Source organism: Prunus dulcis, chromosome 1, assembly GCF_902201215.1.
Source record: "Prunus dulcis chromosome 1, ALMONDv2, whole genome shotgun sequence".
Taxonomy (NCBI): Eukaryota; Viridiplantae; Streptophyta; class Magnoliopsida; order Rosales; family Rosaceae; genus Prunus; species Prunus dulcis.
In genome coordinates, this window is record NC_047650.1 from 12187389 (window position 1) to 12200116 (window position 12728).

At 34.4% G+C, this 12728-nt stretch overlaps 1 protein-coding gene across 1 annotated transcript; it reads left to right on the forward strand.

Moving 5' to 3' along the window:
- The first annotated feature begins 9235 nt into the window (after positions 1-9235).
- LOC117615829 (stem-specific protein TSJT1) lies at positions 9236-12122 on the forward strand. Its single transcript, XM_034344989.1, has 5 exons — positions 9236-9699; positions 10799-11039; positions 11157-11277; positions 11433-11542; positions 11762-12122. The coding sequence occupies exons 1-5, from the start codon at positions 9497-9499 to the stop codon at positions 11795-11797; spliced, it is 711 nt and encodes a 236-aa protein (XP_034200880.1). The 5' UTR covers positions 9236-9496; the 3' UTR covers positions 11798-12122.
- Positions 12123-12728: the final 606 nt, after the last annotated feature.

Below are 12728 nucleotides of genomic sequence, written 5' to 3' on the forward strand. Positions count from 1 at the left end.
TGCCATAAACTCCAATTTACTTATTAAATAATTATAAAGTATCCCAGGTGAAAAACAAAATTGATGATGTGAGTGAAAATTATAAAATTCATACAATAGGAACATACACGCACAATGAAAATAATTAAAAAAATAATAAACCAATAAGAAATTTGTAGCTCGAGTGGTTAAAAGATGAGCTTTTAAAATAACTATTATGAAGGTTCACGGTGTCTTTCAACTCTCAAGGTTGTTGATTCATACGTTCAACATGAAATGGAGGGGCTAAAGAAGCAACCAAATAATAAAATTTAAAAGTTATAGGTGTGGACTTAAACTCGGATATCTTTGGGCCAATAAATTGACCAACTCAGATCTGTTTTTGTTTTGCTTTGGGGTTGCAATTGTAATTCCGAGTAAACCCAACCCAACCTAACCTAGAAACTAGCGTGCCTTTTGCTTTTGGATCAATCATTGGAATACAGTACTGTTATGAAACAGGTTTCTCTCCTACCAGCGCAGTAACGCGAATATTTGTGGTTTCATACTTCATTTTCATTACCACGAACAGACAAGTTACAAGTGCCGATTCACTGTTTGGGTATAAGTCTTTTTCTCCAAAGTGGTTTTGGATTTGTTTCCTGAACTTGTTTGTGTAAACCAAGACTAAATCCATTTAATAAGGATGTTTCTAAACTTTGCCTTAATGCTTTTTTCGACACATTGAATCCATGCCGCATACTAAATATATCATGTCTGGATTATGATGCTTGTCACTTCGTCGAGACAATTTAAGAGACTTGGATTGTTGAGAGTATTTCACGTCAAAAATAGAAGTCTTGCATTAATAGTTAAAATGATATTGAGACTCTTTACTCATTTTCAATTAATTTTGAGTTAGATATTTTAATTCTAATACAATAATTATTCACAGATTAAATTCAATAATAAATCCAAGCTTAATTGTTTGTCTTGTGGATGTATGCTTCCATGTATCTTGATCGAACTAAACTAGAGTTTTTGTTACAATAGCACAAGAGAGGTTGGCACAATATGAACAGAAATTGTGAGGATATTCCGTGACCAATCAAGAGGATACACGATGATGATATAATATTGCTGATGGGTTCCTAAAATGGGAACAATTTATGTTGCATATATCCATCTATTAGTTTAAATGCATGAACCAATTTCTGGTTGGGTCTTCCTTAATGCATTAACCAATTAGCACTGCATTATTCTTCTTAATCATTTTCCACCTCTCTGACATAGAATAGCACCTAAACAATAACACATGAATCCTACAAATATCATATTATACTTTGTGGGTTCTATCTTATTTGACAAAATTAAGAGAACAATTGCGACCCTTAATCTTATCTATAATTATTTTAGTCCCCCATTAATTAGTGAAATTCCTACGTAGTCTCTTCTAGAAATTGTATTTTGGAGACTACTGACCCTTATTTTTAAATGGTGCCGTTATTTGTATTACTTTTGTTGACCACCTTCGATTTCATACATATTGATAGAGTTTATCTTTATTAAAATGTTCAATAAATATGGTACAAAAATCATTATTGATTTCTAAAACTACCAAAAATTCATGATTGATTTGAAGTCTCACACTTGGGTTGCTTTGAGCTACAGAGCTAGCCGAAGCTTTGATTCTTGAAGACTCGGTCATTTCCCAGCCAAACTTAAAATAATGCTTTCCTTGACGTGGAGAACACCATAAACATCACATCAGTCAAAATCTCTCTCTCTCTCTCTCTCTCTCTCTCTCTCTCTCTCTCTCTCTCCATGCTTCCAAAAACGACAATAAACAACTTGGTCTAATTAAGGATACATTGGTCTCTCTGTGCTCCTATTTTTATTAATCTAATTAAAACTATCTTCCATTATGTAATGTAAATTAAACTTGGACTGATCAGCCATAGATTTTCTCATCAAACAAACGGCATAATATACAAGACGAGCATTAAGCTCCAAGTGCCAAAGCCAACACTTTCCTGTTCCAGACACCCTGGAATGGCTACTTCTGCATAATTTAACCCTTGTTTCCTCTTTCCTAGTTGGATATGATTGCTCTTTTCATCACTTTTTTTGGGGTTCCCTTTTATTTATTTATATATTAGGAATGCTATTCCATTGATGTGTGTGTTGTGTCTTATTCTTTTATTTTAAACCTAACTTATTTTCATCTTTATGGTATAGTTCAATACCATCAACAATAAACCTCATTTAACTTTATCATATTTACACACACAAAAAAAGGGCACTTAATTTATAAAATTCTGAAGGAAAAAAAAAAACATAATCTTATTAAACGGTTACGTCTTATAAAGAATATCTTTTCTCACACAAATATCACCTTGTTATGATGATGACATCCTTATTGTATTCCATAAGAAAATTAAAAAATAAATAAAAAGACAAAATAGATGCATTATTTACGAGAATGGACAATGGATGCTGCCATAATTTGGTTATCTCAAACAATATGATCCAATATTCGATATGAATGTATGGTATGTTGACGTTTAAAAAGTTGGTCCCCAAGCACTGGTTGATCACAACTTCATATATGATGGGTCACATATCCACAACCATCCACCGATGTGGTTTATGAATTTGGAATGTACCCCAAGGTCCATTGAAAAAAGGAAAATAAGGTTTATGATATTTATAAAATAAAATAAAAGAAAGAGAAAAAGAAATAAGGTTTATGAGCAAGTCCAAATCAAGGGTAGGAGTGGTTGAGCAAAAACTTGGTCTTATATCTTTCGGGGTAACGATCTTCTTACTCATCACATCCAATTCAAGTGTCTTTTATTGGAAATTATATTGCCACTAAGGTTCTAGTCCCACCGACACCAACCACCATTCTCCACCTTTTCCTTGATCATAGGCAAATTAGAAAACCAACTTTGGTATTTATTGCTTGGTTGAGAAAAATGGATTTCGGCTTGTTGATTAAAATTATATTGATCGTCCAATGAGGAAAACCATATAGGCATACCTAATTTACAGTTAAAAGGGGACTAGATTATAGTTTATAACTAGAATTTATACAAAATATGAATGAGTAAGAGTGTGTTTAAGACTGCTTCAACAGAAAACAATGTGTGCTCTTAAGTGTTTTTTTAGAAGTGTGTTTTTGGAAGCACTTCTATTAGAAGAACGTCGAAATTATTAAAAATTCAAGTGTTAATTGAAAGAAAATATTTGGAAGTGATTGTTGAAGAAGTACATAGACAATACTTTTTCAAAAAGTGTTTTTATCACCCAAATTATTTTTCTAGCAAACCATATCATAATCGTTTTTAGTTTTTTCAGAATTAGTCCGAAATAGGCCCTAATAATAAAATAAGAAATTACAAAAGTTTGCTAGTGAGAGAATAGAGACGTGTTAAAGTGTTTTAGGGAAACTATTAATACCATTTAAACTCTCACCTCACTGCCAACCAATAGAAAAAGGATATTGACTTGAAGACTAATAGTCGTAAGTTCGAACCCCCATGACACCTTTGTATTATATGTGTGAGAAACCTTCATTCATTTATAGTTTAGACTATCATTTATATAAACTATTCACCTCACTCACCTTTTAAAACTTTTTAATTACAATTTTAACCTTATATAGATTTAACTAAAATAACACATTTAGGAGTGGAAAATAATGGGAGGTGAGCAATTATATCAGCAATGTAGTATAGGTGAGTAGACAATGGGAAGTGGCCACTCTTTTCTTTTACCTGTAAAATAGGGAGAAATACTCTCATGCAACAGACATAACACTTTTTGTTATCTCTAGCCAATAACGCAAAAACACGTGAATTAACTTTTATACGTATCATTATATTATTGATTGAATATAAAAAACAGTGCAATTCCCTTAATAAGAAAGTTTTATTCTCAAATAAGAACTGCCTATGATAAATCCAAAGGCTATGATAAACCAAAATGGCCCTACTAGGGTTTCCCACAGCTTATCCACTCAACTCCAATGCTGATTGGACATAATAATATTGTAGGCTTATCTTTGGGTGGAAAAGTAAATAAGCCCACTTGCTGTTCTTGTCACATTCATTCAGACCAAAATAAAGGTTCCCATTTTTTCGATCCAGAATTTTCATTTCAATGCCTGACATGTTTACACTGCTGACTGTCACGCCCCGTTCAAATTTGGTCCACCACCATTGCAATCCACCATTGCAATCATATAAAATAACAACAACACGAAATTGCTTCAAAAAGCAAAATGAAAATAAATAAAGGGCAGGAAGGGAGGAAGATGAAAGTGAAAGAGAATAAACATTATCAATAACATTTCTTTTTCCTATGTGTAAAAGTTGTCCCCATATAGAAGGAAGAGGCAAGACACTAATGCGCTGGAGCTCACCTCACCATTTTTGTATATTGTTGCTAAATGAAGGGTTACATCATTAGATCGATGGACTGCACTTAAAAGTCTAAAAGATTAGCTAGCTTAACTCATTGTCATTGGTCGAGTGACAAATAATTAATAACTTTTTTTTTCCTTTGGCCTGAATAATAATAAATTCATTTTATTGTATATGTAGAAAATCTTGTCAATGCATATCTGGGTCGTCTAGTGGAAAATGACATTGAATTGCATGCAAAAAGTCTCAGATTCGAACCTGCATGACGTCTTGATTGTGTGTGTGATAAAACTCCCTCGCTTATAATTTAAACTATAGTTTATATTAAAAAAGTAAAAAATCTTGTTGTTAAAGTGCAGATGAAGTGTTTATATTATTTATAATATAATTTTTGTTTTTATTTTTATAAAAAAAACTTTGATTTGAGTTTCACTAATGAATCTTATCTCCTCCACTTTAGTGAAGCATAATGATGAGAATTTCAGAATCTGGTTCCTCAAGACGTTTAGGACTCCACTTATTAACCTTATTTCACCAAGTTTAGAGAGTTTAATTTAATTAACCACATAAAGACTTGGTTTAACCAAAAACAATATATATATATATATATATTTTTTTGTAGCTATATATTTCTTTATGGTTTTTTTTTTTTTTGTTCGCTTCACTAATTCTTCTTTCTTGGTCTGAGCTTGACTGATCTAGAAGGGTCTCAAGTTCATGCATATTTTCGTTTTTGTTAAAACAATATCGTTTTGATTTTGAATTGGTTTAAAATAATTTTTGGGAGATTCACTATTATACTTAATATAAGAGCCCAAATTATAATAATAAAAAATTAAATAAAATGGGCTTTAGAAACACACTCAAAGCTCATATACAACATAACAAAGAGACTTTAAACTTCCTATAAATTACAAAACTATCACTAATTTCTTAAAACAAGTCCAACTCGAAAACCTCATAAAAAAAACACACAACACTCAATAGGGCATCAAAGTAATTTAATAAACAAATTAAATTCAATAGAGTCTGCTGTCATTGTTTAAGTTTATTTATAAAAATTAAATGATGTATAATTTATTTATATCGTTACTAAGAATGAATATATAACTAATATCTCATAATTTTTCTACTATAAACATTACTTTTAACTGACGTCGTTTTGAATGTAAGCATCATGCTATTAAAAACACGAGTAAAGATTCATATTCCATGGATAGATGACAATTTCCTGACTAATATTCCATGGATACATGACAAAATCGTATAATAATTTAGATCTGATCCGTTAGATAAACTGTGGGCCAAAACCATGGGCCTTACTGACAGGTTTTTTAATCTTATCCCATTGACACGTCATCTATTAATTATTTTTCTCCTTTTTTTCTTGAGTCAACAGTTATATTCTTTATGTGTTTGTTTGTTTTTTTTTTTTTCTCATTTTTCTTCTTAAGTTATATTCTTTCTTTCTTTCTTTTTAAATTTTTACAAAGTAGGATTTGGATCCCTGATCCTTTAAACAAAATTTAAAAAAAAAAGGAAAAGATTTGAGGGAGAGAGACTTGGGTCTTAATCTTTAATCACTTCAAGTGAGTTTCTTAAACCTTTTTATTTTTCTGTTTTTTGTCAATTTAAGCTTCTGAAACATGAGATATGGAGTTAAAAAAGTATAGCTCAGTTGATTCAACTCCACCTTTATGAAAAGAAGTTTCAAACCGCAATAAATATTTGTGCAAACTTCTCTCCTTAAATCGCTTAAACCAAAACATGGGACATGGAAAATTTCGACCTAAGCCAACAATGCAGGAGAAAATTTCTTGTTGTGTCCAAAACGCAATTTAAATACAAACACACGGGATGGGACCCATAACAAATACAAAAGTAAGCTTCACATACAATTCTGTAAATGCACAAGTGATAGACCCCAAAACAGACATTCTTCTCATATCCCGTATTCACCAACCCAACAACTTCATAACCAAGTGTACAACAAGAAGGTTCACAATAAATCATGTTTTGCTTTAAAGTTAGACATAAATGGAAAGCGAAACCCAACAAATCCCGCATTCAATCATGTTAAAGCTACGTCATTATACGAGACTAGTCACAACTAAGTATAAGATCACAAATATATTTCATCATCGCATTTATGTGACTCAAACTTACAACCTACTTCAATTAAGTGGAAACAATTACCAAATGATGGTGTAGTAACAAATCCCGTAATTTTTTTCTTAGAATTATATTTCATATATTTGAATCCTTTCTTCACTGAGATAACGCAAAACTTACGTCCAATGTTTAAAGAAACAACCTAGCATTAATTAATTTGGTTTGTTATGAAAAAGGAGTAGGAGGAGCACCTAACCCGAATAATCCATAAAATATATATGTGGGGGTGGATGAATCTATTTGCATCCTTTTGTATTCAATACGTTTTTATGCTTAGCCGTCGTCCCCCACATGCAGCTAATCTCCATTGATTCAATTGATATTTTATGATTCTAATTTGAACTGGCCAACAGAAATTTGAAACTGTACCACAGGCCATCCATGGTTTTTGGAACTTAGAAACTTGGACCCATCTTATTTTAATTATTATATGGAGAAATATCAGCAAAAATAAATTGAATTCATCATGCCTGGGGAATTATAATATAAAAAACATATAATTTGGTAATTCATGAAGATAAATTATAAAATATGGGTTTGAATTAATAAAAAATCGAAAATAAGATGATGTATTAACATGAATAAAAGAACAGATTCAAATTATAGTGTCAAAACTTTGCTAGAGTTTAATTTGAAATTAATATTACAAATTGAAGGATGACCTTTGAACATGTTGCAAATTAATATAAACTTACGCTTACACTTTTTCGCTAAGGTTTTTATTTATTTATATTTTTTCTAATAAATTATTCAAAATTATGTGAGATTTGAATTGTATGATACTATTGCTTTCAACCATCATAAAAGTACTTTTATATAGGATACTTTGTGGCCACCAATATCTAAGCCCTAACACTGGGATGTAGGCATGTACCTTGAGTCGCACGCATTGAAGGCCAAATCAAATTTTGTTTGCACCTCACCTCATAGGATTAACAAATCAGTTTGGTTGATTTCAAAAGTTTTTCTAGTGTTGCTTAAGACACCCTGATTTTATTTAAGACGCTTATTTTAAGGCCGCAATTACCCTTAGATTAGGGTGGATTTTATTCAAGAGGCTCATTTCAAGGTCGCAATCACCCTTCGATTAGGGTGAACTCTAGTTCTGGAACAGACCCACAGTGGGGTCAATGGGGTCAAACGACTCTATGGACTCTATGAAAACAAGCTAGAAGATCCTCTTTACTTGACTGTGTGACCTATGAATGGACTGAATGAGAGGGTTGCTGGTGTGAGGAAGAAGAAGTTGCCCAGTGTGGCTCTTTCTTTTTTTAAAACATGCTGACCAAAACAGTGTCGTTTTGGGCCAACCATTTTTTAAAAAAAAAACATGCTGACCAAAACGACCCAGCTTATTATTATTTTTAAAACATGCTGGCCAAAACAGAGTCGTTTTGGCTCATCGGTTATTATTATTTTTTAAATTAGCCCCGACCAAAACGACATTGTTTTGGCCCAGCGAATTTTTTTTTATATGACTTGGCCAAAACATCGTTTTGGTCTAGTCTAGGTCTTTTTTTAAAAAAATTAAAACAATTTCAACACCCCTCCACCCTACCCCATCATCTCCAAAATTCCCTTTCTTTACTTCTCAATCCTAAATCCCCAATCTCCACACCCCCCCCCCCCCCCCCAAAAAAACCTTTAAAAAAAATTTAAACTTTTACACTATGACCCTATAAGATTCCTGAGTCCGTCACTGCTCTAGTTCACTCAAAATAATTAGATAAATAAGATTTCAATATTTTTTTTAGGAAATTTAGCATATTTAGTGAAAATCCATCCCATTGCACAAAAAATTAGTCTACTCTACTCTAGCAGCTTCTTAAATGAAAAAAAGAAAAAAAGAAAAAAAAAAGGAACAATTTATAACCCGCCCATACGACAGTTCTTGGTTCGGCCCTTGGCCCTTTTAAAAGATTCTATAAATAAGGGTCAAGGTTGAAGGTTCATACCTTATTCTGTTTTAACAATTCAATAAACTACCCTAAATTTCTCTTTCGAGGTTTCTCCAAAAACAAAAAACAAAAAACCAAACGCCACACAAACGAAAATATCATTAAATAGTTTTCTATCCAATATTTATAAGTTCTAACAATACCCAAAAATTAAAAAATTAAAAATATTTGAAATTGTTTTCACTTGATTTCAAATTTTTGTTTTCACTTTTATTACTCTTCTCTTCCATTCTCCCTTCTCATCCTTACTTCCATTCTCATTCTCATTTTTATTTTCTCTTTTTTTCCTCTATATTTTAACACAAAAAATAAATAATTAAAAAAAAAAAAAAAGGTTATCAAATGGGCCTTAAGTGCACAAAGAGCGAAAAAAAAAAAAAAAAAACCGAAAACAAATCATCCCCTATTTATTTCCGAAGCATACAATTCCAGTAATTTCGCCACAAATCATGAAAACTAAAACAGGAAAATTCAGCTACCAGCAATTCGACATATCACCGACGCGGAATCTAATCACTTGCCGACGTGCCACGGCAACATTAGCAATCCAAACTAAGGAACACCTAGACACTTCCGTGCCTGATCAGATCCTTCCTCACTGATTCAATTAGCCTGGGAGCCCCACAGGCTCGGGAATCATCGCCACCAGCGGGTCCCACAGACCACATGCCTCGTCGTGCTTTATTGGATTATTCTGTTTTAAAAGAAGAAAAAAAGACAACAGAAAATGAAAATTCCATAAAAAATACAACAGAAAAACTCGCAAGTCACAAGCTTCCGTCGAAAAATGACGATAATACCCACGCCCCCTCCCTATAAAAAAACCCCCACCCTCCGTTGCAAACGATCCCATGTCCGAGCTCTCAACTCCATAGCAAAAAATTCAAAGAGAGAGAGAGAGTAGACTTCGTTCAGATTTTCTTTTTCGGTGATATTTTCGTCAGATTTTGTTTCTTTTTCTTCATTTTCGAGCTAGCGATCATGTTGGGAGTTTTCAGCAGCGCGATCGTATCGCCGCCGGACGAGCTGGTCGCCGCCGGCAGCCGCACTCCGTCTCCAAAGATAACGGCGGCGGCGCTGGTCAACCGCTTCGTCCAGAACAATGGGAACGCCGTGTCCGTACAGGTCGGCGACCATGCTCAGCTAGCCTACAGCCACAGCAACGAGTCAGCGTTACAGCCGAGGTAAGACAAAACGCGCTGCGATGTCGTTTTAACTGTTGTGATGACTCATCATCCACCACCACTCGATACCAATTCGTTATTAATCAAACCGAGCAACTAGCGCGTAAGAGTGAAAAATAAAGTGTTCATAAAAGGAAGTGCGTGATTGGCATAGGAGATTAAAATTTATTTCTTCTTTACTTTTCGCGATATTTTTTTAAATTTATTATTTATTATGTTTTGGTGCGTGATGAAAGTATGATCGATCATGATCATGATTAGATTTGATAATCATGATCGATCCTGGATCTGATGATCATCTGAAATCGGACCATCGGGATTAGCAAGAAAACCAACGTTTGGCCTCTTGGCGGTTACTGATAGGGGGAGGAGGTGGTCTCACATGACCGCCACGCGACGCTCTCTAGAATCAAGATTCTGTTGACTCTATTGTTTCGAATGGACCGCCACGTGGCAGTATCTCGAATATTTGATCACACAAACTTTACCAAAATTATGGATTTGTGGCCCCTTTTTAAAAATGATTTCTTTTTTTTTTCTTTTTTCTTAATTGTATTTTATATTTGGAATACTGTTTCAAAATATTTACTTTATCCCCAATCAGTTTAAAAGTCTCCATCCAAGAATTGTAGTGGAAGGAGGTGGGGTCAGTTGACGATGGGCATGACGTAGGTGGGGTGTGGGGTGGGACCCCGATGGTTTCTTGGTTTAGGATTGATACAATGAACGATGGAGAGATGCTTGCAAGGATGTGTCAACGAGGTGTCCAAGGGGCACGCTCTATTTTTTAAATTATAAATATTTTACAGATATATATATAGTTTAAATTATTAGAGAGGGAGATTTTTCTCACAAACATCCCAACTATGATGTCAAGAAGAAATATTTGCGTGTCGCAGAGATCAGACCTTAAGATTTTTAGTTTGCAAGTCAATTTCCTTGTACTAGATGCTTTGGCAGATACATATTAAATATTAAAACATGTATTAATTGAAAATTTTAATGCACCCATGTTAAGATTTTAGCTTCTAGTAATAAATATCCAAGACTACTGTTCTGGTTCGCAATATCTGAGTGTTGAGAATGGGAAAAATTGCAGGTCATTTGCAGTGAAGGATGAGATATTCTGCTTGTTTGAGGGAGCCCTGGACAACTTGGGAAGCTTGAGGCAGCAATATGGACTAGCCAAGTTTGCAAATGAAGTGCTTTTGGTGATTGAGGCCTACAAGGCACTGCGAGACCGGGCCCCCTACCCACCCAACCATGTGGTTGGCCACCTCAGTGGAAATTTTGCTTTCATAGTATTTGACAAGTCCACCTCCACCTTGTTCGTGGCTTCTGTAAGTCCTTCCACCTCATCCAAGCAAATAATCTTATTAATTTGATTTGGTAAAGCTAATTGCTGCTTTGATTGACCTCTAACAACAATCAATTTGGATTTTGTGAAATTTTTACAGGACCAATATGGCAAGGTGCCTCTGTCTTGGGGAATCACCGCTGATGGATATGTGGCCTTTGCTGATGACGCAGAGTTGCTTAAGGGTGCTTGTGGCAAGTCACTTGCCTCATTCCCTCAAGGTGAGAAATCACAGCCGTTGGATTCATTGATAGAATTTTCAGGAACCCAATTGGCACACCTAAATTCTTTGACTTTTGGATCCCCCAAATAATAAGAAAACATCAAAATTAAAATCTCTGTTCTTTGTTAACAATGGTGCTTTTGATTTGTGCAGGATGCTTCTACTCCACAGCGGTTGGAGGCCTGAGAAGCTATGAGAATCCTAAAAACAAGATCACTGCTATACCTGCTACTGAAGAAGAGTTCTGGGGTGCAACATTCAAGGTAATATAAAGTCACTATTTTTTTGTGGGAATCATTTACAAGATCTCAAAGAACTAGAGGCAACAAAAATAGTTGTCCTCCTATATTGACTGGCAACAGTCCGTCAAGGAACCATAATAGCATATCATCAGATGGTGACAAATTACACCAACTTCTAGTGATGTTCATATCAACCACAAATTTTTTTGTTTTTGTCAACTTGATGGGTTGAAATTTCAGGTGGAAGGGCCAGCAGTTTTTGCAGCCACAAAGTAGAGATTTTCCTGATAGAGTGCAGTCTTCAAAATCTGTATCCATTTCAGGGAGAGGCTTTTATATGGTGTTGAATGTGAGGCATACATCCGGGAGGGAGGGGCCATGTAAATACCTGGAAATGGTGACTGTTGTTGATAAGTGTTGATGTTTTGTATGAGGGCTTTGTTTTCTCTTCTTGTTGTAGTTGCTCGCTGTATTCTAGCTTCTACTGTTGTACAGCTATGCTTTTTATCTTTTTATGAAGTTGTATTAATTAAGGTTTCAATGCTTTTTCGTTGATGCATAATGCAATTATATAAAGTAAGAGTAATTTTTCGGTGTGAAACTCAAAAAGGTAATGTGGTGCATTAATCCATTCATGGTTTTATTTATCAATACTATACCTATATCTAGGTTCATGATATATTGTCATCTACTCGTGTTTTAACATGGAGATTAAAAACACGTAGATTAGTAACACCAAGTGACAGGATGATCGCAACACTAACAAATTCCTCACAAATACCAGCTCCATATTTTCAATACCCAATACTACTGGACCAATTGGTGACAATCAGCTACTAAATTTGCTATCAACTGAATGGCATTGGGTTTAGGGTTTTTGGTAACATTGTCTTGTAACTCACTCAAAGCAAATTCGCATTTTGTGGCACTGGTTTGGCTGGAAACGCCTTTAAGTTTGAGTGAATTGGATGGTTACTTTTGTAATGGTAGTTATAGAAATGATGGGGAAAATAAAAGAAGTGGTCAACAACACACTATCAGAAAGGAACATAACATGTATTATTACACCGGGTTGGGACAGCAACAGTGGTCCATAATCTGATGCAGACCGGGTAGTAGGCAGGATCGGGCCAGATTTCCAAATTGAACTGGGCTCCGGCCTAGTTTTGGCCCGTCTCATAGGCTATGAAGGCTGGGCCCCATACCT

Coding starts and splice junctions, on each gene's coding strand:
- LOC117615829 (XM_034344989.1), top strand. CDS start 9,497: ATGTTGGGAGTTTTCAGCAGCGCGATCGTATCGCCGCCGGACGAGCTG. Junction 9,700..10,798: donor GAGTCAGCGTTACAGCCGAG/GTAAGACAAAAC, acceptor GAAAAATTGCAG/GTCATTTGCAGTGAAGGATG. Junction 11,543..11,761: donor TCTGGGGTGCAACATTCAAG/GTAATATAAAGT, acceptor TTGAAATTTCAG/GTGGAAGGGCCAGCAGTTTT.